General features: G+C 44.5%; 1 protein-coding gene and 1 pseudogene across 2 annotated transcripts in view; one reads left to right on the top strand and one right to left on the bottom strand.

Moving 5' to 3' along the window:
- The window catches only part of CAP2 (cyclase associated actin cytoskeleton regulatory protein 2), a 166,641-nt gene that overhangs the window by 131,077 nt on the left and 13,128 nt on the right, over positions 1-22,436 (top strand). Inside the window, 4 exon segments of the mRNA NM_001266532.1 lie at positions 17,727-17,916; positions 19,434-19,609; positions 21,323-21,446; positions 21,550-21,632. Of these exon segments, the coding sequence (NP_001253461.1) occupies positions 17,727-17,916; positions 19,434-19,609; positions 21,323-21,446; positions 21,550-21,632 (573 nt within the window).
- LOC703563 (large ribosomal subunit protein uL30 pseudogene) lies at positions 10,066-10,978 on the bottom strand (annotated as a pseudogene). Its single transcript, XR_003729111.2, has one exon. The product of XR_003729111.2 is annotated as a large ribosomal subunit protein uL30 pseudogene (transcript).

Raw genomic sequence — 22,436 nt, 5'->3', positions numbered from 1 at the left:
TCATTCACTTTTACGTGTTCATTTATTTAGTAATTCACTTCCTTGGTAACTATTTATTGGCTGCTTACCATGTGCCAAGCACATACCAGGCATTATATGTATACTACGGTTCTTCCGTGAGGCAGCAGGGATTTTATTATGATGCATCAATAAATAACAACAATACAAAGCTAGGTTGGAACATAAGCCTTGTGAATTAGACTCCTTCCCGGGTGGACAGGAAGAGCCACAAGAGGGTTGACACTTGATTTGGATCTTGAGGGTGAGCAGGAGTTCCCTAGGCAAACAGTAAAGGGAAGGGCAGTTTTGGAGCAGAGAATTCAGCATGTGTACATAAGACACGAACGGTGTACTTTGAGAGAAGGGCTGGTGGTTTCGCAGAGCTGAATGTGGCAAAAGGTGAGGCCAGAAAGGCAGGTTGGGGCCAGATGGTGAAATCTTTGTGCATCATGCTGAGAAGGTGGGGCCTGTGGTGTTTGAAGTTGTTTCCTTTGCCATAGGTTTTGTTGTTTGTTTTTTGGTTTTGAGACAGAGTCTCACTCCGTCGCCAGGCTGGAGTGCACTGGCACCATCTCGGCTCACTGCAACCTCCGCCTCCCGGGTTCAGGTGATTCTCCTGCCTCAGCCTCCTGAGTAGCTGGGATTACAGCCATATGCCACCATGCCTGGCTAATACCTCAGGTGATCCACCCACCTCGGCCTCCCAAAGTGCTGGGATTACAGGCGTGAGCCACCGTACCCGGCCTGCATGGGTTCTTTAGCAGAAAGCAACACACTGTGAAAAATGACTTATGATTTGCATAAGATAGATGGAGAGGGGAAGAGATTAGAGGCCCTGCTACGTGTTGGGAGACTTTAGCAGATAGCTGGAGGTAGTTAGTATGTGACCTAGAGTGTGACAATGGCAATGCAAAGAGATGGCATGGCCACTGAGTTGGAGGACAAGGGACATAAAATCTAACACAAAATTTCCAATCTGGAAGTCTGGGAGAGAATCGTGGTAATATAAAAATAGGGAAATCACAAGGAGGAGCCAGTAGAGAAGGAAGGAAAAATCTTCACCTGGGGTTTAACCGCATTGTGTTTGAGGTTCGGGAGGTATAGGAGAGGCGTCCAGACACGTGTTGTCAGGAGGTGAGATTCAGATCTGGAATTCACTGAAGGGGGAGACCCAGATGTACGTGTTGGGAGTCATCTACCTAGAAATGACCAGCAGAAAAATAAGATGGTTAAAAGAGAGAGAGTGAGATCAAGGATAAAACCTTGGAAAACACCATTATTTCAAGAATGGGGTAAACGAATCAAGGAGACAAGAGCTAGGAGAACTAGAAGAATGGAGGGTCTTCCCATTCCATTTCATTTATCACAGTGACAGTGTTCATGTGTCCAGCTCCTAGAATCCCCTTCCTCTTTCTTCCTTATGTCAAATCCTGTCCATCCTTCCGGGTCTACTGAAACAGCCCTCACTCAAGAAGCTTCTCTGGGCTGGGCGCGGTGGCTCATGCCTGTAATCCCAGCACCTTTGGGAGGGCACACAAAGCTATAGGAAAAACAGGCTGGCCAGTGATACCAACTATAGTAAGCCATGGTGAAAAGGATTGGACAAAGGCTGTCATCAGCCATGATTACCATGTTATTAGTAACCAAGAGCAGTTTCTGGAGGACTGGAGGCAGATGCAGTTTTCCAGAACTAAGGAGTAAGAAGTTTTTGTAATCAAAGTACTTTGGGAGGTTGAGGCGGTTGGATCACAAGGTCAAGAGATCAAGACCATCCTGGCCAACATGGTGAAACCCCGTCTCTACTAAAAATACAAAAATTAGCTGGGCGTGGTGGCACATGCCTGTAGTGCCAGCTCCTTGGAGGCTGAGGCAGGAGAATGGCTTGAACCCAGGAGGCAGAAGTTGCAGTGAGCCAAGATCGCGCCACTGCACTCCAGCCTGGTGACAGAGCGAGACTCTGTCTCAAAAAAGAAAAAAAAAAAGGAGTAAGAAGTTTTCCTGTAATGATCTCTTGATTATTTCTGGACCAGTTGTCTAATTTGATGGATTATTTCTTATGGCTTCAATTTCTGCCTTTTGAAATTTGGGGTATTTGTGAATTTTCATTTTAATCTGTGCTATATCTTCAATAGAATAAGTTTAGGTGAAAAAGAGTCAAATATTTCCAATTTCACACACAGTCATTAAGAGCTGTACTGTGAAGCTCTAAGTAAATGTGTTTTTATATATATATATATATATATACACACACACACATTTTTTTTTTTTTTTTTTGAGACAGAGTCTCGCACTGTCACCCAAGCTGGAGTGCAATGGTGCGATCTCGGCTCACTGCAACCTCTGCCTCCCGGGTTGAAGCAATTCTCCTGCCACAGCCTCCGGAGTAGCTGGGATTACAGGCGCCCGCCACCATGCCCGGCTAATTTTTTGTACTTTTAGTAGAGATGGGATTTCACTATGTTGGCCAGGTTGGTCTGGAACTCCTGACCTCGTGATTTGCCCGCCTCGGCTTCCCAAAGTCCTGGGATTATAGGCGTGAGCCACTGCACCAGGCTGTAAATGTGTTATGTTTAGAACTGTTTTTATTATCTCATAAATACCTTTGAGTTTTAGTATCAGTTGATAATGATGCAGGGAAGGTCAACCCCAAAAGTGGGGCTTAGCCGAGAGGGTTCTTGGTGTCGCCAGGCAGGAATTCAAGGGTGAGCCAGCAATGTTAGACGGCAGCTTCTATGGCAGCAGCAGTGTGCAGCAGCAGCAGAGGAACCAAAGGAGCTGTGCCCAGAGTAGCAGCTCAGTGACCATTCTGCCATCATATTTATACTCACTTTTAATTATATGCAAATTAAGGGATGGGTTATTCAGAAAGTTCTAGAAAAGAGCTGATAACTTCCAGGTCATTGCCATGGAAAGGGGTAGTTAGTAACTTCCAGGTGTTGCCACGACGCTGGTCAACTGACATGGCCCTGGGGTGCATGTTTTCTGGAGAGGTGCTTTCACCCGTTTCCCCCATTGCAGCAAGTCTTCAGTCTGGTTTGGCATTCAAGCCCTGCCCATCCCCAGTCAAGGCCTGCCTCATACCTCAATAAGAATCCATAAATATTTTAGAGTATTTTTTTTTTTTGAGATGGAGTTTTACTCTTGTCACCCAGGCTAGAGTGTAGTGATAGCATGATCTCAGCTCACTGCAACCTCTGCTTCCCATGTTCAAGCAATTCTCCTGCCTCAGCCTCCCTAGTAGCTGAGATTACAGGTGCGCACCACCATGCCTGGCTAATTTTTGTGCTTCTTTTTTAATAGAAATGGGGTTTCACCATTTGGCCAGGCTGGTCTCAAAATCCTGACCTCAGGTGATCCTCCCACCTTGGCCTCCCAAAGTGCTGGGATTACAGGCATGAGCCACCGCGCCTGGCCATTTTAGAGTATTTAAATTTCTCTCCATCAATCAAAATAGTAGTAGCTTTTAAAGCTGCCTACTTTAATGGTCAATATTATTTTATTTACCAGAACTTTTTCATAACCAAGAATTCAAAACTCTCTATACCTAAGGGCTAGCAAGTTAATATACATTTCTAATTTATTTAAACCATCATCCTGGGAAAAATTGTTCATTTAAAATTCCTTAATTCATGGTGTTGAAGGCAGTGGTGCAACTGAGTGCGTCCTGTTGCCCATTCTTTCCTCCAATCCCTCTTAGGAACATCAGAAGGTGGTGGTTTCGTGGGGCAGGCAGAGATGCTTCCCAGAGCAAAATGGGGTCATTGGGTATGAGGAGACCTTGAGTGACCCCAGCTGCCAGCACCCCGTATTGTTATTTGTCAGTGAGATGCCACACTCTGCGTCTAACTGCCCAGCCTTTGCTCCACAGTCCGCCCCCACTTCCCGAGATGGAGCCTCCCAGCAGTCACTGCCACAGCTGAGTGATTTGCTCCATCTCGATGTCCCTCCCAAGCCTGGAGTAAGAAAGGGCAACAGCAGATGAAGCCCTTGGCCCATCTCTTTGGGGTCATTCAGGAGTGGCAAATAATCTTTCTCTAACAATGAATTTTATCTTGTCACATGGCCAGACTCCATTGAGACCCTCTTCCGAGTGGGATCAATTCGAGTAATACTCTTTTCAGTTCAAAGGAGCAGAGTATAAAGGCATAAGTGAGTATTTGGTGCACATGTTTTCATAAACAGGTCTGAAGGCAACCAAAAAGACATTTTTCTGAGTGGTAGTTGTTTCATGAAAGAAGTCTGTAGCATCCGAAGATCATGCTTTGAAAGATGACGCTGATGTGGATCTGTAAGTTCTTATGTGATTGTTAACAATTCCATTTCATTTATCATAATGACAGTGTTCATGTCCCCAGCTCCTAGAATCCCCTTCCTCTTTCTTCCTTACATCAAATCCTGTCCATCCTTCAAGGTCTACTGAAACAGTCCTCACTCAAGAAGCTTCTCTGGGCTGGGCGCGGTGGCTCATGCCTGTAATCCCAGCACCTTTGGAAGGCCGAGTCAGGTGGATCACTTGAGGCCAGGAGTTTCAGACCAGCCTGGCCAACATGACGAAACCCCGTCTCTACTAAAAATAGGAAAATTAGGCAGGCGCCGTGGCACATGCCTGTAATCCCAGTTACTCGGGAGGCTGAGGCAGAGAATCACTTGAACCTGGGAGATGGAGGCTGCAGTGAGCGTAGATCACACACTGCACTCCTGCACTCCAGCCTGGGTGACAGAGGGAGACTCCATCTCAAAAAAAAAAAAAAAAAAAAAAAAAGAAGCAGCAGCAGCTTCTCTAACCTCTGCTTATCACCATGTCCGCCACAAGCTGGAAGTTATCCTTCCGTCCTCAACAGCTGCATAGCACTTCTTATACTCTCCATTTCTTTTGTGATGCTTAGCATTTCCTACCTTATACAGCAGTTGTTTTCTCATTCAGTAACATGTTTATGAAGCACTTACCATGTTTCAGGCACTGTGCCACATTGAAACATGGAATTCCCTCCTAAGAGAGTTCTTAAAACCCTACAAAAGGAGGAAAGACACATTTTGGTTGAGGCTTGAAGGCTGTGTTTTCCAGATAGTCAACTGGGCAAGAGCCTTCCAAACTAAGCACACCCTGAGCAAAGACTCACAGACTGGGAGCCAAGTGCCTGCCACGTCTGGGAACACAGAAGTGTCCTGTCTTCCTAAGCTATCAGCTCATTGAATGCAGGCTCCATTTCCAGTTCAGCCTGGGATCAGTAGCAGTGACTGGTACCCTGGTACTGGGACAGCAGTGACTTGAAAACAGATAGGATTCAAACACATTTGCTAAATCAACTGTATTCATTTGTCATCATAATGAAATTTCCAGAGCGTTAGTCCATTAACTATAGATGGTGTCTGTTTTTCAAAAGCTACATAAAAATGTGTCTTTTATTTTTATTTTTATTTTTATTTTGACGGAGCTTTGCTGTGTCGCCCAGCCTGGAGTGCAGCGGTGTGATCTCAGCTCACTGCAACCACCATCTTTCAGGTTCAAGCTATTCTCCTGCCTCAGCCTCAAGAGCAGCTAGGATTACAGGCATGAGCCACCACGCCCAGCTAATTTTTATATTTTTAGTAGAGACAGGGTTTCACTATGTTAGCCAGGCTGGTCTCAAACTCCTGACCTCAGGTGATCCGACCTCTGCCTCCCAAAGTGCTGGAATTACAGGCGTGAGCCACCGCATCCAGCCAAAATGTGTCTTTTCTTTTGTCCAGTGATAGGAATGGAATGGACAATGTATTTTATTACAGGAACACCCATCGGCTGCCCACACCTCCTCTGCTGCTGTTCCTTGTCACTCACTGCCTTTCGTTCTCAGTTGGTATAAACTCAGGAAACACAAGGTGATATTAACTTAAGCAAAAACTATTTTCTTAAAAAGGGAAATGGGGGAAGGTGCAGATTATCTTCTAAAGGTAAAACAAACCCTTCATAAAATAGAACACACAGGCTGGGTGCAGTGGCTCACGGCTGTAATTCCAACACTTTGGGAGGCTGAGGTGGGCAGATCCCCTGAGGTTAGGAATTCAAGGCCAGCCTGGCCAACATGGTGAAACTCTGTCTCTACTAAAAATACAAAATTAGCTGGGCATGATGGCACATGCCTGTAGTCCCAGCTACCTGGGAGACGGAGGCAGGAGAATCGCTGGAACCCAGGAGGCGGAGATTGCAGTGAGCTGAGATCATGCCACTGCACTCCAGCCTAGGTGACAGAGCAAGACTCTGTCTCAAAAAAAAAAATAGAACACACAAGCAAGCCCTGGCTATGGTTTTTTGGTCCAGTCTGCACCCTTGATGCAAAGTGAGCATCCCTAAATAAACAAAATGCATATATAATATGGAGCCAAAGGTAACTGATCCTTCTAACAGCTATTATTTTGCCTTAACCCTCACCTCTACTATCTACTAAGTATGGATAATTGGAGAAAGTACAATTGTTTCTGTATTCCCCTGAAATCTGAAAGAAAAAACCCCGAATTTAGTGGTAGTTCAGACTTAGGCCCTTCTGGCCAAATGGAGTAGCTGTCCAGCTAATTCAAGCCACATGTCCCTCTTGGTCTTTATATAACTGTTGGCCCTCTAGAGTTTGTTTCTTTGATGAGTATACTTTGCTATCTTTAACCCTGGAAAGTTTTCCCATGGAAAATTTAATTTTATCTTTCCTTTTTTATGAGAAATTGTATTCTCAAGCTGGCAGACAAGAAGGAAAGACAATCTGGAAATTCCAGATTTGATCTAAATATCAGCAAAGCCAAACTAATAATTATGGCCACATATCAAGGCAATTTATGCAGAATATCTGGATCACTTGAGCATATTAGATTGTGTTCATTATATTCTCTTTCTTTTTCTTTTCTTTTTTTTTTTTTTTTTTTGAGACAAAGTCTTGCTCTGTCACCCAGGCTAGAGTGCAGTGGCACGATCTCTGCTCATTGCAATCTCACCTCCCGGGATCAAGCAATTCTTGTGCCTCAGCTTTCTGAGTAGCTGGGATTACAGGTTTGTGCCACCATTCCCGGCTAATTTTTACATATTTTATAGAGATGGGGTTTCATCATGTTGGCATGTTGGCCAGGCTGGTCTCAAACTCCTAACCTCAAGCGAGCCACCTGCCTGGGCCTCCCAAAGTGCTAGGATTACAGGTGTGAGCCACCGTGCCCGGCCGTGTGTTCGTTATATTCTTCTGGACTCTGCTCTGAGGGCTTGGTCTGCTTTTATCAAAAATTTTTACTTTGGGCATGTTAGAACAGAAATCACCACCTAACGTTTTTTGAAGGGCCACATCTGGGTATACAGGTAGCGGTTTGACTACCCATACAGGCATTCTGTTTTTGACTTCACTACCGTATTTAATAAATTACCTGAGATATTCAACACTTTATTGTAAAACAGTCTTGGTGTTAGATGGTTTTGCCCAACCGTGGACTAATGTAAGTGTTCTGAGCACTTTTACGTTAGGCTAGGCTAAGCTATGAGGTTCAATAGATTAGGTGTATTAAATGCATGTTTGACTCTTACAATGTTTTCAACTTATAATAGGTTTATGGGATGAAACCCCATTAGTATAAGTCAAGGAGCATCTGCATAAATTAAGAGAAAAACAAACATAAAAACACTAAGTCACTGGTTTACAGGTACTAATATAGACAACACATGTTTTTCCCAGGCTGTTTTCTGATTTTAAGCTGTTGTTACTTCTCCAAAGCAACTTTGCTTTCTGTTCTGTCTTTTTTTCATCTACTGCCAAAGCTCAGATCTTTCCAGAGATCATTCCATCAGAAGAATGACATACAGGGACCACAGGAGGGTGGGAGGAGTGGAGAATCATGAAACCATCAACGAAACCATGAGATCTGAGTTTTTATGACCTTTCCCCTCGTTTTTGTATCTTGGGATAAGAGTGTTTGGAGCTTTGCCTCTGAAGAAAATGGATCCAAATGGGCCCCACAATTCCTTCATATTTGTGGGACCGTCTTTTTATTTCGACTGTATTTAAGTACCATTAGTACTTTCATGGAAATCTGAAATTCCAGTAGTGTTCTGTTTTCCCCAAATTGACTTTTTAAAAATGATTAATAAACATATATTTAAAATATTATACAGCACTTCACTGTGATATTATTAACAATTCTGTGTTCTTGGTAAGGCCCCTAGAAACTTTGTTTTTATTGACAGAAGTCTCAAAATTCTAAGAAGTGGAGCCGGGAGCAGTGGCTCATGCCTGTAATTCTAGCACTTTGGGAGGCCAAGGCAGGAGGATCACTTGAGCCCAGGAGTTTGAAACCAGCCTGGGCAATGTGGTGAGACCCCATCTCTACAAAAAAAAGAAGTTTTAATTCCAATAAGTGATAAAAATAAGAGAATGGAGACAAAAATCATAAATTCAATTCAGTTACACTCACATTATACAGGATGATCATCTTTTAGTTTATGTGCAGCCTTTTTACTTGACGATAGTTGTCTTCTAATAAAAGTGTGCTATAAATATGAATGTAAAATTTGCAAGTTATTATGGAAATTAACAAATTTGGAAAGGTATCAGTTTCGCTAAGTTACCGATCAGTGTACATCTTGCATAAAATAGAAAGAAATTAGTTTTGACATTGAAAATATAAACACACCCTGGCTGGGTGCGGTGGCTCACGCCTGTAATCCCAGCACTTTGGGAGGCCAAGGAGGGTGGATCACGAGGTCAGGAGATCGAGACCATTCTGGCTGACATGGTAAAACCCCGTCTCTACTAAAAAAACAAAAAATTAGCCAGGCGTGGTGGCGGGCGCCTGTAGTCCCAGCTGCTCGGGAGGCTGAGGCAGGAGAATGGCGTGAACCTGGGAGGCGGAGCTTGTAGTGAGCCGAGATTGCACCACTGCACTCCAGCCTGGGCGACAGAGCAAGAATCCGTCTCCAAAAAAAAAAAAAAATATATATATATATATACACACACACACACACACACACACACACACACATATATGTATAAACAAACCCTACAATATGAATTTGCGAAGGAAGACCATCTGATTTATGTGTATAAAACATTATGCCATTTCTAAAACTGGTAGTTCTTTCTTTTAATCACTCCCTCCTATTATGCTATATGAGAGGCTTATCATCCTCATAGTTTATGTTCCATATTATACAAGGCCATTTGGGATTCTTTGTTTTTGGAAAAATTAATAAACAGTATTTTATTAAAATGTTCAGTTGTCACTTTGGGAGGCCGAGGTGGGAGGCCCTCTTGAGCCCAGGAGTTTGAGACCAGCTTGGGCAACATAGTGAGACAAAAAAAAAAGTTCAGTTGCAAAGCATTGTTAGTCTCTATAGTTGTAGCATGAAGATGTAAGTGTACTTGTGATTGAAATGGCTTTGCGATTTTGAAACTGCTTTTAGTTTTTGAGACAGGGTCTCTGCCTCCCAGCTAGAGTGCAGTGGTGCCATCATAGCTCACTGCGGCTCAATCTTCCGGGCTCAAGCAATCCTCCCACCTCAGCCTCCCAGCTGCCAGGTAGCTGAGACCACAGGTACATAACCACTGCACTCGGCTAATTTTTTTGACTTTTAGTAGAGACAGGATCTCACTATGTTGCCTATGCTGATCTCTTAACTCCTGAGCTCAAGTGACCCTCCCACCTCAGCCTCTCAAAGTACTGGGATTACCTTACTTTACTGGGATAAGCTACTGCACTGGGCCTAAACTGCTTTTAAAGTATATAATTGGACACCTGTAAGTTGTCACTGCTACCTAGAGATCATTAATGGTAAGCCGGGTGGTTAATGGGCCAGGATGGTTCAGAGATGGGCAGTTAAAGAGAATCTAACTGAGAAACAGAAGGGAATGTATGTTTGTGTCCATGAAGGAGAGTTCGAGGAAGGGCTCATAAAGGAAGGATGAGGGAGAGGAAACACCCATGAACAGTGCCACGGCATGTCAGCTGTTTCATTGTGTGGCTTTATGTACAATCTCCACAAATATGTAAAGACAGGTGGCTCCCAACAGTACTACCACTAAGCTAGCTTTATGGAAGAAACATCTTAACAAAAGTTGTGCTGCGAGCAACGTTATCCACCTGTTCCAAGAGACTGTCAGGTGATATTTTGATTTTTTTTGGTCTCCGCTTTTCTTTTTTTTTTTTTTTCAATTTGAGAGCAGGTACTGTTTATTAACCGACCAGCTTAGAAAAATAATCGTGGTAGACACCTTTGTTCATTCTTCTAGTAAGCCTGTTGATCTGGTCCTCCCTGTTCCCAGCATCTCCACCTTCTACAAAATGGGTGGTCTTTTTCTTCATTCCTCCTCGTGGAGAAGATCATTTGAAGGGCCACAGGAAGTTACTTGCTTCTTTGAAGCATTTTCCAACAGTATAGATCCCATGAATCAGATCCTCCCTGCAGATGATGCCATATTTACCGAGAGATCAAGCCATCAAAGCGTCGTCTGTCAAAGCAACTCACTTCTTACTGATTTTGCCATAACCACGCTTGTAGATTAGTTCATTTACTGACTTCAGACTTGGGTGCTCCCATGCAATGTATGGTTCTACAATCCTCAGCATGTTAATTGAAGCCTTGTTGAGCTCCACAAAGGTTCCATTGAAGATTTGACGAAGGGAAGAAGCTGCAACACCTTTCGGACCTTTGGGCTCACACCATTGATACCTCTGATCCTGATGACAAACGCCAATTTGGGTTCTGCAGATACATAGAAGTTGCCAGCTTTTCTTGCCATCCTCACCATTCGAATTTCAGTTCTGTACATCTGCCTAAATTCCTTGCGATAGTGCTTTGCTTTTTCATAGATAAGCTTCCTCCTTGCCTTTCGAAGCATCTTTTGGGCCAACTTCTTTCTCAGGCGCTTGATCTTCAGCTCTGCGAAATTCCTCCACTTTTTCTTAAGGGTTTCTGGCACAGCAGGAACCTTCTTCTTCTCTTCTACACCCTCCATGGTTCCAGCCAGAAAAAGAGTGGTCTCTGCTTTTTAAAAATGGGTAAGAACACTAATAGGTTGTCTGACCTGTACTTAAAGTTGGAGATCAATATTGTCTATATACATTCCCCCCATGCTTAAGGCAGTTCGCTTCTCCTGTTAGGATAAAGATATCTGCAAATCACCCAGGCCATCCCGAGGAGAGCTGATCACTTCCACCTTTGCACCCCAGCATCCTTCATTCATGTGATATGTGACTCATATCACACGGCATCTACAATTACTTCTTCGTGCATTTGCCACCCCCACTAGATTATGAGCTTCTGAAAAAGCGGAATGTATGCCTGCTTCCTCATCGAGTACCCCATTCCCAGCAAGGTAGCCCTTGGTAAATGTTTGTTTAGTGGACTGACAAAGCAGCCTTAATTATTCAATTCCCTTTCAATCCAACTATAAATAGTTAGATTCTACACAAACCAAATCCTCTTCTACCCCTATTGTTGGGTTTGAAATTTTTGAGGCAGAGTCTTGCTCTGTCCCCCAGGCAGGAGTGAAGTGGCACGATCTGGGCTCACTGCAACCTCCACCTCCCGGGTTCAAGTGATTCTCCTGCCTCAGCCTCCTGAGTAGCTGGGATTACAGGTGTGTGCCACCACGCCCGGCTAATTTTTGTATTTTTAGTAGAGACAGGGTTTCATCATGTTGGCCAGGCTGGTCTTGAACTCCTGACCTTGGTTGATCTGCCAACCTCGGCCTCCCAAAGTGTTGGGATTATAGGCGTGAGCCACCATGCCCAGCTGGGTTTGAAAAATCTTAGAGTTTAGGTAGAGCGCAGTGGTTCACGCCTGTAATCTCAGCACTTTGGGAGGCCAAGGCAGGTGAATCATTTGAGGCCAGGGGTTTGAGACCAGTCTGACCAACATGTTGAAACCCCTTCTCTACTAAAAATTCAAAAAAATTAGCCAGGCATGGTGGCAGGCACCTGTAATCCCAGCCTACTGGGAGACTGAGGCGGGCATAACACCTGAGGTTGGGAGTTCAAGACTAACCTGACCAACATGAAGAAACCCCATCTCTACTAAAAATACAAAAAATTAGCCGGGTATGGTGGTGCATGCCTGTAATCCCAGCTACCCGGGAGGCTGAGGCAGCAGAATCACTTGAACCCGGGAGGCAGAGGTTGCGGTGAGCCTAGATCATGCCATTGCACTCCAGCCTGGGCAACAAGAGTGAAACTCCATCTCAACTCCCACCCCTCCAAAAAAAAAAAAAAAAAAGAACTTGGAAGTGTTTTCCCTTTCAAAATAAAATCTAAAGTAATAAAGCGATTAGTATTTCAAGAAGTAATATTTATTGAAAACAAATTTTGATGTACGTTAGTATACAACTACATTAAATAGAGTATACTTATATGTTATATATAGTATATGTATCCAAAAAAATCACAAACCTTCCACATGGTGCATATCGGTTTCATTATTTTATAGCTACAGTTCATATATTTAAAAATAGAGGAGGCAGCTGTTCCCAGGACAGCTGAAATTAACTTAGAGAAAGGGATTTGCAGCACAGTAGCTTTTTAAAAAGTCTTTGTGCCAAAAAAAAAGTATATAATTGAATATCTGCTCTGAAAATTAATCTTAATAGACCTTAAATGCAGCATTTTTAGGTGTTGTGCTGTGTTCTTGCAACAGAAGTGAACTTTTGTACTCTGAATATGGGCATTTAAAATCATAGATGTGTAGCTTTTCTTTTCTTTCCTTTTTTTTTTTTTTTTTTTTGAGACAGAGTCTCCCTCTGTCACCAGGCTGAAGTACAGGGGCATGATCTCAGCTCACTGCAACCTCTGCCTCCTGGGTTCAAGCGATTCTCCTGCCTCAGCCTTCCCAGCAGCTGGGACAACAGGCATGTGCACCACGCCCAGCTAATTTTTGTATTTTTAGTAAAGACAGGATTTCACCCTGTTGGCCATGATGGTCTCCATCTCCTGACCTCATGATCCACCCACCTTGGCCTCCCAAAGTACTGGGATTGCAGGCATGAGCCACTGCGCCCAGCCTCATTTTTTTAAGTTGTAAGCCGTGGTTACAATGACTCCAATAGAATGTACTTTTTCATTATTCACAGTCTGAGGCTCTAAGATACTTAAGTGGCTTATTTCATCAACATAACAAGGTTGTTTTTTCAAAAAAGCATTTGTGTATGGATCACTGCTCCTTAACTAAGGTTAAGTCTGCCTCAAGGTTAAGTCTGCACTCAAGGCTGCAGGCTCTCATCTGATCCTTTTCTTCTTATCCAGTCTAGACAACCTGGTACCTCACCTCTGCCATGAGAGTCTATCTTTAAAAGGAAATCACCCTGAAGGGTTGTGTTGTTCCGTCTCTAGTCTCCAGAAGACAGGTCACAACCCTATCTCAGAACAACTTGAGCCCTAGATGGAGAGTCAAGATCTGGGTACATGTACCCCACTACTGCAACCCAGTGGGTACTCAGGAAAAATGAACGAGGCAAGAGGCCAGCCAGTTTCTAGAAGCAGGACACAGAGTCACAACAAAACCAGCATCAAGAGTGACATAATTGTCAAAGCACAAGACATCTTATATTCCCATAGGATCAAGACTGGTTCCAGAGGTGCTGTAGGAGCTCAGTCAAGTGCTAAAAGGCATCAGGGGGATGCAGCAAGGGGTTGTGGAGATAAAAACTGAGCCAGATATTGCACCAATTCCCAATACTTCTTTCATATGTATTCTAGCCAGAGGCCCACAGGCTGCACTACCTATGAGTCAAGGTAGCCCCTACCTTCCTTTAATTTGGCTAATGACTTTTTTTTTTTTTTTTGAGATGGAGTCTCACTCTTGTCACCCAGGCTGGAGTGCAGTGGCGTGATCTCAGTTCACTGCAACCTCTGCCTCGCAGGTTCAAGTGATTCTCCTGAGCAGCTGGGATTACAGGTGCTCACCACCACGCCCTGCTAAATTTTGTACTTTTAGTAGAGACAGGGTTTCGCCATGTTGGCCATGCTGGTCTTGAACTCCTGACCTCAGGTGATCCACCGGCCTCAGCCTCCCAAAGTGCTGGGATTACAGGCGTGAGCCACCGCGCCTGGCCATGACTTTTTCTTTTTAAGTCCAAATATAGCATAAAAGATTTCCCTGAAGAAAGAAAGCTTTAGAATCAAGCAGATATGTGATTCAGTAATGTCTATACCATTGACTGGCCATTTAATATTGAATTTAAACAGCCTTTCTGATTTCCTGCCATATTTTCTGCTAAACAGATATTTCAATGTAGTCCCAGTAATATGGTTGTCATAATTAAGATTAATTTCAGCATATAGGAAAGAATGGTTATTCCCAAACTTGTCTACAGATTGGAATCACCTAGGGAAGGTCAAAAAATACAGATGCCTATGCCCCTGCCTCCTCCACCCGCAAGAGTATTTCTGTGACACAGCCTAGTCCTCTTTGGAATTTTTGGCCTCCCTAAATGCTGGGATTATAGGCGTGAGCCACCACACCCGACTAATTTTTGTATTTTTAGTAGAGACAGTGTTTCACCATGTTGGCTAGGCTGGTCTTGAACTCCTGACCTCAGGTGATCCACCCGCCTTGACCACCCAAAGTGCTGGGACTACATACAGGTGTGAACCTCCACGCCCAGCCTCCTCTCTGTTTTCTCTTGGGACATCTGAAGATGGTGTCAGGCTGTGATTCCACTTGTGGCCAGACATAGGAGAATGTAGAAAGCTCCCGTGCCATGTGCTGTAATCTCCCACAGAATGAGAAGAGAAGGGGGCAAAGATGAGTGACTTTGCAAGGGGCAGCTCACGGAGACCCAGTGAAGGCAACATCTAAGCAGTTTCATTCCGAGTCCACCGCACGGTAAAGCCCCTGAATGCTAATTGAAAAGTAACCTTGGAAACAAGAGCCTGGTATTGTACTCTTGCAGGGGCCGATATGGGAATGAGCCAGGACATACAAAGGATTAGTCCAAGACGGAGTTTCAACTGGTCCTGAGTTCCCTTATTTTTTGGCTTTTATTTTCAACTTTGTAGCATTAAATCCTTTGTCTCCTGTTCCTGGGCCAGCCATCTGAATGTATCAAAGTTCCAAAAAGTTGAATCTGTGGCTTTTTAGTTTCAGTGTCCTTTAATGGCTCTTGGAGAGAGAGTCTGAATTCTGAGAGCCAGGGAACCATCTAAATCATTCTAAGATTTAGAAGCCAGCATCGTCTCCCCTTTCCACAAAATAGGACTATAAAGCTGCAGTGTTTCAGATGTTGGGGGAGGGGGCTGTCCCTTCACCAGCTGTATGAGTTATGATGTGCTTATGAATAAAAGTAATACTTGGTGGTTCTCAGTGTCTGAAGACTAGAATACTGTTTGATGTCCAAAGCTTATATTATACTCTCTTTCTGATTCAGAGCAAATTCTCAAATTTTATCCCAGTAACAGAGAAAACATTTCAAATACTGGTGAGGAAAATGGTCAGTCTCAGGAACTGTGAAATCATTTTCTACTTGACCTAAGAAACCTGATGGAATTAGGCTGCTCTTTATTAGAAACAACGACCATTGCAAATTAAATCTTCAGGAGATGAGGCCTCCAGCCTGCAGGGTTTCTAAAACATGCATTCTGAATAAGACAATAATATTTTATTTTCAGGGTAATTCTACGCTTAATAGGAATTATATAAGTACTTTGAAAATAGCGTGTTTTTTTGTTTGTTTTGCTTTGAGACAGGGTCTCACTCTTTTCCAGGCTGGGGTACAGTGGCGTGATCTCGTCTCACTGCAACCTCTGCCCCCCAGGCTTAGGTGATCCTCCCACCTCAGCCTCCACAGTAGCTGGGACTACAGGCATGCATCACCATGCTCAGCTAATTTTTTTGTATTTTTTGTAGAGACAGGGTCTCACTTTGTTGCCCAGGCTGGTTTCAAACTCCTGGGCTCAAGCGATCCAAGCAATCTACCCTCCTCGACTTCCCAAAGTGCTTAGATTCCAGGCGTGAGCCACCATGCCCGAGCCAGCATGTTTTGTTTTGTTTTTAACTGAAAACTACTATAGATTAAGAATCCCTGATTTTGATACTGCATAATAGTAAGTTGTTTATGACAATAAGGATATTCCGTTTTCGTGAATATTTGGCACTTAACGTAATGTTTTACCTTTCACATTTGATATTGAAAATTGATGAGTCCAAGCCACATTTCCATTACTCCCAATTTTTTAAGCTTCCTGACTATTGGATTTGTTTATAATTCCCTATTATGAGGTACACAGTTCTACTTGAGGGTTTAAAAGTATAACAGGGCCAGGCACAGTGGCTCACACCTGTAATCCCTGCAGTTTGGGAGGCTGAGGCGGGTGGATAATTTGAGGTCAGGAGTTTGAGACCAGACTAGCCAACATGGCAAAACCCTGTCTTTACTAAAGATACAAAAATTAGCTGGGCTTGGTGGCGCATATCTGTAATCCCAGCTACTCGGGAGGCTGAGGCAGGAGAATTGCTTAAACCTGGGAGGCAGAGGTTGTAGGGAGCCGAGATCACGCCACTGCCGTCCAGCCTGGGCAACAGAACAAGACTCCATCTCAAAAATGAATAAATAAATAAAAGCAAAACAGTATATAGGCCAAGTTTGCTGTATATTTGTGTTTCTATCTACCAGTTCTAAGTTCTGTGAAAATATCATCTATGGGGTCCATAAAAACTGGCACTTTGGGAGACCAGGGTAGGAGGATTACTTAAGGTGTTCAAGACCAGCCTGGGCAACATAGTGCGACCTCATCTCTACAAAAAAATAAATAAATAAATAAAAATCAGCCAGTCAGAGTGGCACGTGCCTGTTGTCCCAGCTATTCAGGAGGCTGAGGCAGGAGAATCGCTTGAGCTCAGGAGTTTGAGGCTGCAGTGAGCTATGTTCACGCCACTGCACACAGCCTGGGCAATAGAGTGAGACCCTGTCTCCTTAAAAAAAAAAAAAAAAAAAGCAAAACTGAACTAAAGCAAGTCCCTCTCTTGTCTATCACGTCGTATTGCCATTTGAATTTGTTAGGCTTTCACACTGAAAACAAAGGTTGTGCTTTACATAGCAGTGAACATAAGAATAACCATAGCTCTTGGATCAGGAAGAATTTAATTTTCAGTTGATTCACTAACAGCCAACAGTTGATGAAAAGTCCTATGGATCCTGGACCCTCATTACCTTTGGGTTGGACAAGCATCCCGGTCACATATGGTCCTTGTTTGGGGGTCAGTATGAGGCAGGCATATTTGGAAAATCAGGTCCAGAGAGTTTCTGTATCTCTCTCTTTCACTGCTCAAAAAGGTTCGGAAGCATCCAATCACCGCTGAATGTTTTTACCCTCCCCCACACCCCATTGGTGGTTACAGTTTCCAGTGTCTCAAAAGAGCTAATCGTTTTATCGGTTGGATCACTTTTTTCTTGTGATTCTAAATTGGCCAAGCCCCGGTGTCATTTAGATCCTGAGCCTTGGACCTGGACTTGGGAGTATGGCTCGTTTGCCTCTGATTTGGCAGCAGGGCTCATCACCACACAGATCCTACTGACAGGGCCACACAGCTAAGTCGTGTTCCATGTTCCCAAGCTGGAGCTGCCATGGTTCAGACCCTCCCAAACAGACCCATGATGCACAGGTGTGCCCTCTGGGAGCCTTTGCTGAGGCTTCAACCCCACTCCCTCATCGGCAGCAGGTTTTGACTCACTTGGGCAAAATCCCAGCAAGGGCACAGTCTCATTGTAATGCTGTGTCTTCTCTCTTCTCAGGGTCCTGTAGCATCCACAGTATCAGCGTTTTCTGTCCTCTCCTCTGGGCCTGGCCTTCCTCCACCCCCTCCTCCCCCGCCTCCTCCAGGGCCACCTCCACTTTTCGAGAATGAAGGCAGAAAAGAGGAGTCTTCTCCTTCACGCTCAGCTTTATTTGCCCAGCTTAACCAGGGAGAAGCAATTACGAAAGGTGAGAGAGAAAACAAGACCTGGAAGCTGCCTCCCTTTCCCTCTGGCTCCCAGACACAGTGAGCTGCCGGAGCCCCAGAGACGGATGCATCACTCCATCCCTGCCTCCAGCATGCAGGGAGAGGGGCCGCTGGTCCTGGGAAGACAGGAGCCTGCCATGTTCCTTATGTCCATGCAGAGGGGCTCAGGGGGTCACTGTGTAGACCAGAAAGAAGAACTCAGAGACTCTGGGTTCTAAATGGATCACTGTGCTGCATCCTTGCTTTAGCCCTCGGTGCTTGCACATCATCATTTACAACCAAGGCATCAAGATCAAGTGAAATAAAAATAGCAGGCTGGGCATGCTGGCTCATGCCTGTAATCACAGCACTTTGAGAGGCCAAGGTGGGCCGATTGCTTGAGCCCAGGAGTTCAAGACCAGCCTGGGCAACATAGTGAGACTCCGTATTTACCAAAAATAAACAGAAATTAGCTGGGCATTGTGGCAGACACCTGCAGTTCTAGCTACTAAGGAATCTGAGGTGGGAGAATTGCTTGAGTCCAGGAGGTGGAGGCTGCAGTGAGCTAGAGTGCACTACTGCACTCCAGCCTGGGTGACAGAGTGAGACCTTGTCTCTAAATAAATAAAAGTAAATAAATAAAAATGGCAAACATTAGCTCCTCTGTCCTGAAGCAGTGTTCAGGCTTGTCAAAGAATTATATCCCACTATACCGGGCTTGGAGCTAAGAATCCAAAATTCTAAATTTTTCTCTGGCTCCAACTGGCTCTGCTATGCCCTGTGAAACTCATTTGCAAAGTAAAGGAATGGATTCATAAAGTCAATTCCATATTCTGATATATACTCACTGGAATGCCCTAACCTTTTAGGCTGTGTCTAGAGAATGATTTAGCCATAAGAGAAGAAGTAAGATGTGATCCTTTTTCGTCAGGTATTTGCTCTTTGCAGGATTTTTATCTATCATTTTATATCTCAACAGAAGAGGTTCCTCAAATTAAAAAAAAAAAAAAATACTTGGCCGGTGCAGTGGCTCACGCCTATAATCCCAGCACTTTGGGAGGCCAGCGGGGGCAGATCACCTGAGGTCAGGAGTTCGAGGACCAGCGTGGCCAACATGGTGAAACCCTGTGTCTACTAAAAATACAAAAATTAGCCAAGCGTGATGGTGCATGCCTGTAATCCCAACTACTCAGGAGGCTGAGGCAGGAGAATCGCTTGAACCCGGGAGGCAGAGGTTGCAGGGAGCTGAGATCGCACCACTGCACTCCAGCCTGGGTGACAGAGGGAGACTCCATGTCCAGAAAAAAAAAAAAAAAAAAAAAACTTACAGTGCTTCCATCAACTGTAAACTTGTACAGGACTCAGCTCCTGCATGCTGACTTGGACAAAGCACTAGACTGTTTTGAAAGTTGCATTACCAAAAGTTCTTATGCTCTTTCTTTACAGCATGTTCATCTAGCAAATTAGAGACATCTCCCTTTGCATAAAATAAATGTGTCCATGTGTGTTGTCCTCCTAGGGCTCCGCCATGTCACAGATGACCAGAAGACATACAAAAATCCCAGCCTGCGTGCTCAAGGAGGGCAAACTCGATCTCCTACCAAAAGTCACACTCCAAGTCCCACATCTCCTAAATCTCATCCTTCTCAGAAACATGCCCCAGTGTTGGAGTTGGAAGGAAAGAAATGGAGAGTGGTAAGTGAAGCATTTTAACCTTTATTTTCCTGACACGTGCCAATGAAAGGAGCAACAGTCAAACCATTTACCAAGATCTGAAGGATTTCTTTTTTAAAAATTTTTTTATTGATACATAACATTTGTACATATTTATGGGGTACCTGTGATATTTTGTTATATGCATAGAATGTATAACGATTGGCCAGGTTCAGTGGCTCATGTCTGTAATCCTGGCGCTTTGGGAGGGCTGAGGTGGGAGGATCACCTGAGCTCAGGAGTTCGAGACCAGCCTGACCAACATGGTGAAACCCTATCTCTACTAAAAATACAAAAATTAGCCAGGCATGGTGGCACACGCCTGTAATCCCAGCTACTTGAGAGACTGAGACAGGAGAATCACTTGAACCCGGGAGGCAGAGGTTGCAGCGAGCTGAGATCATGCTACTGCACTCCAGCCTGGGTGACAGAGTGAGACTCTGTCTCAAAAAAAAAAGAAGGGGTAATGACCAAGTCAGGATATTTGGGGTGTCCATTACCTTGAGTATTTGTCATTTCTATGTGGTAGGAACATTTCAAGGCCTCTTTTCTAGCTATTTTGAAATATATAAGACAGTGCTGTTAACTACAGTTACCCTACTCTGCTATCGAAAGTTAGGATTTATTCCTTCTGACTATATATTTGTACCTATTAACCACCTAAGTGAAGTGGCAGAGGCAAAAACCACTGGCTAGAGTAGAAACCAGGGCGTTTCTGAATGCTTCCATAAACTTTATTTTCACAGGTTCTCATGCATTCTTTTCTTCAACTTTTTAAATTATTTTGTAAGTGGTAGTAAAATACACGTAACATAAAATGGACTATTCACTGTGTTTAAGTGTCCAGTTCAGTGGCATTAAGTCTGTTCACATGGTTGTGCTGCCATCACCACCACCCAGCACAGAACTCTTTTCATCTTGCAGAACCAAGAGTCTGTACCCTTAACCAATAGCTCCCTATTTCTCCCCCTGCATCCCTCCCAGCCCCTGGCAATTACCATTCTACTTTCTGTCTCTGTGGATTTAGCTATTCTTTCTCTAAGCTTTTAATCAGGCAGCAAGACAGACTGTTAATCTATGGAACTGGGAAGTCTGCCGCACTCTCACGTGCTGGGAGATGTTTCGTCCGGTCCCACAGATAGAGGGATTGATTCCTCTGTACCCTACTGCTGCCACCCCGCACTGTCTGGGCTGTGTGAGCAGGATGCAGACACTTCAAATGGGAGTGAAAGCTGGTGTCTCCTGTTGATCTGGAGGGCTTCCCTAAAGATGAAGGACCAGAGTCCCTGGAGAGTTGTCATCGCCTTGAAAACACACGGGGCTTAGACCACTGCTGTGACCCTTCACCAGCCTGTTTGCCCAACTCCTGTTTGACACAGCAGGTTTTGCTGCAGCATCGAGTCCAGACTTGGCATCAAGGTCTCAACAAAAAGCTCTCACATCCCTGCTCCAGCCTCCCACCTGCTAGGGTGCCTGATGCCTGATGTTTACAAAGAGATACTGACGTGCTTCCAAGAAGTGGTTCCGTGTTTCCCATCCTAACAATGAGAGTAAGACCTGTGGTTTCATCCATAAGGAGATGGTTCCGAACGAATATACTGCAAAGCCATACTTCATGCTGAGCTCGTAGCAATTTCAGTGTGCAGTGGATTCCGTTTATGTATCCTTATGTATTTGTATTTGTCTTAATTCTAGGAGTACCAAGAGGACAGGAATGACCTTGTGATTTCAGAGACTGAGCTGAAACAAGTGGCTTACATTTTCAAATGCGAAAAATCAACTCTTCAGATAAAAGGGAAAGTAAACTCCATTATAATTGGTAGGGCAGAATTATGGCTCTATGGTTATTTATGATGTTATAGAAACAAGCTGTATGTATTTAGTGGAGTTGTTTTTTTGGTGTGTTTTTTTCTCCCCCCTAGACAACTGTAAGAAGCTCGGCCTGGTGTTTGACAATGTGGTGGGCATTGTGGAAGTGATCAACTCCCAGGACATTCAAATCCAGGTAAGCAGAGCCTTTCCAACCATGCTGTAAGCTATGGCCTTGCACAGACCATCCACTCCGCCTATAAGAAGGAGCCTTGCGGCCAGGCGGGTGGCTCACGCCTGTAATCCCAGCAATTTGGGAGGCCAAGGTGGGCGATCACAAGGTCAGGAGAGCGAGACCATCCTGGTTAACATGGTGAAACCCCGTCTCTACTAAAAATACAAAAACAAAATTAGTGGGGCGCGGTGGCGGGCACCTGTAGTCCCAGCTACTCGGGAGGCTGAGGCGTGAGAATGGCGTGAACCTGGGACGCGGAGCTTGCAGTGAGCTGAGATCGCGCCACTGCGCTCCAGCCTGGGCGGCAGAGCAAGACTCCCCAGTGGCCACCTAAAATACTCTTATTCCTGTTCCCTCTGGACACAGCTCTATCATCACCCACTTGATAGACCCCTCTCTTACTTCTCAGTGTTAGTTCTGTCTTTTCAATCTCTTCTAACAGATCCCATTTTGTGTTTCCATTACTGGAATACCATCTCATTTCAAGGACAGCTAACTGGCCAGCATGGTGGCTCACGCCTGTAATCCCAACACTTTGGGAGGCCAAGGCAGGTGGATCACTGAGGTCAGGAGTTTGAGAGCAGCCTGGCCAACATGGTGAAACCCCATCTATATTGAAACTACAAAAATTAGCTGGGTGTGGTGGTGGGTGCCTGTAGTCCCAGCTACTTGGGAGGCTGAGGCAGGAGAATCGCTTGAACCTGGGAGGCAGAGGTTGCAGTGAACTGAGATCGCACCACTGCACTCCAGCCTGGGCAACAGAGA

This window comes from Macaca mulatta, chromosome 4, assembly GCF_049350105.2.
Source record: "Macaca mulatta isolate MMU2019108-1 chromosome 4, T2T-MMU8v2.0, whole genome shotgun sequence".
Classification (NCBI taxonomy): Eukaryota; Metazoa; Chordata; class Mammalia; order Primates; family Cercopithecidae; genus Macaca; species Macaca mulatta.
The sequence above is the reverse complement of the archived record's forward strand: the minus strand, read 5'-3'. Positions and strand labels throughout refer to the sequence as shown.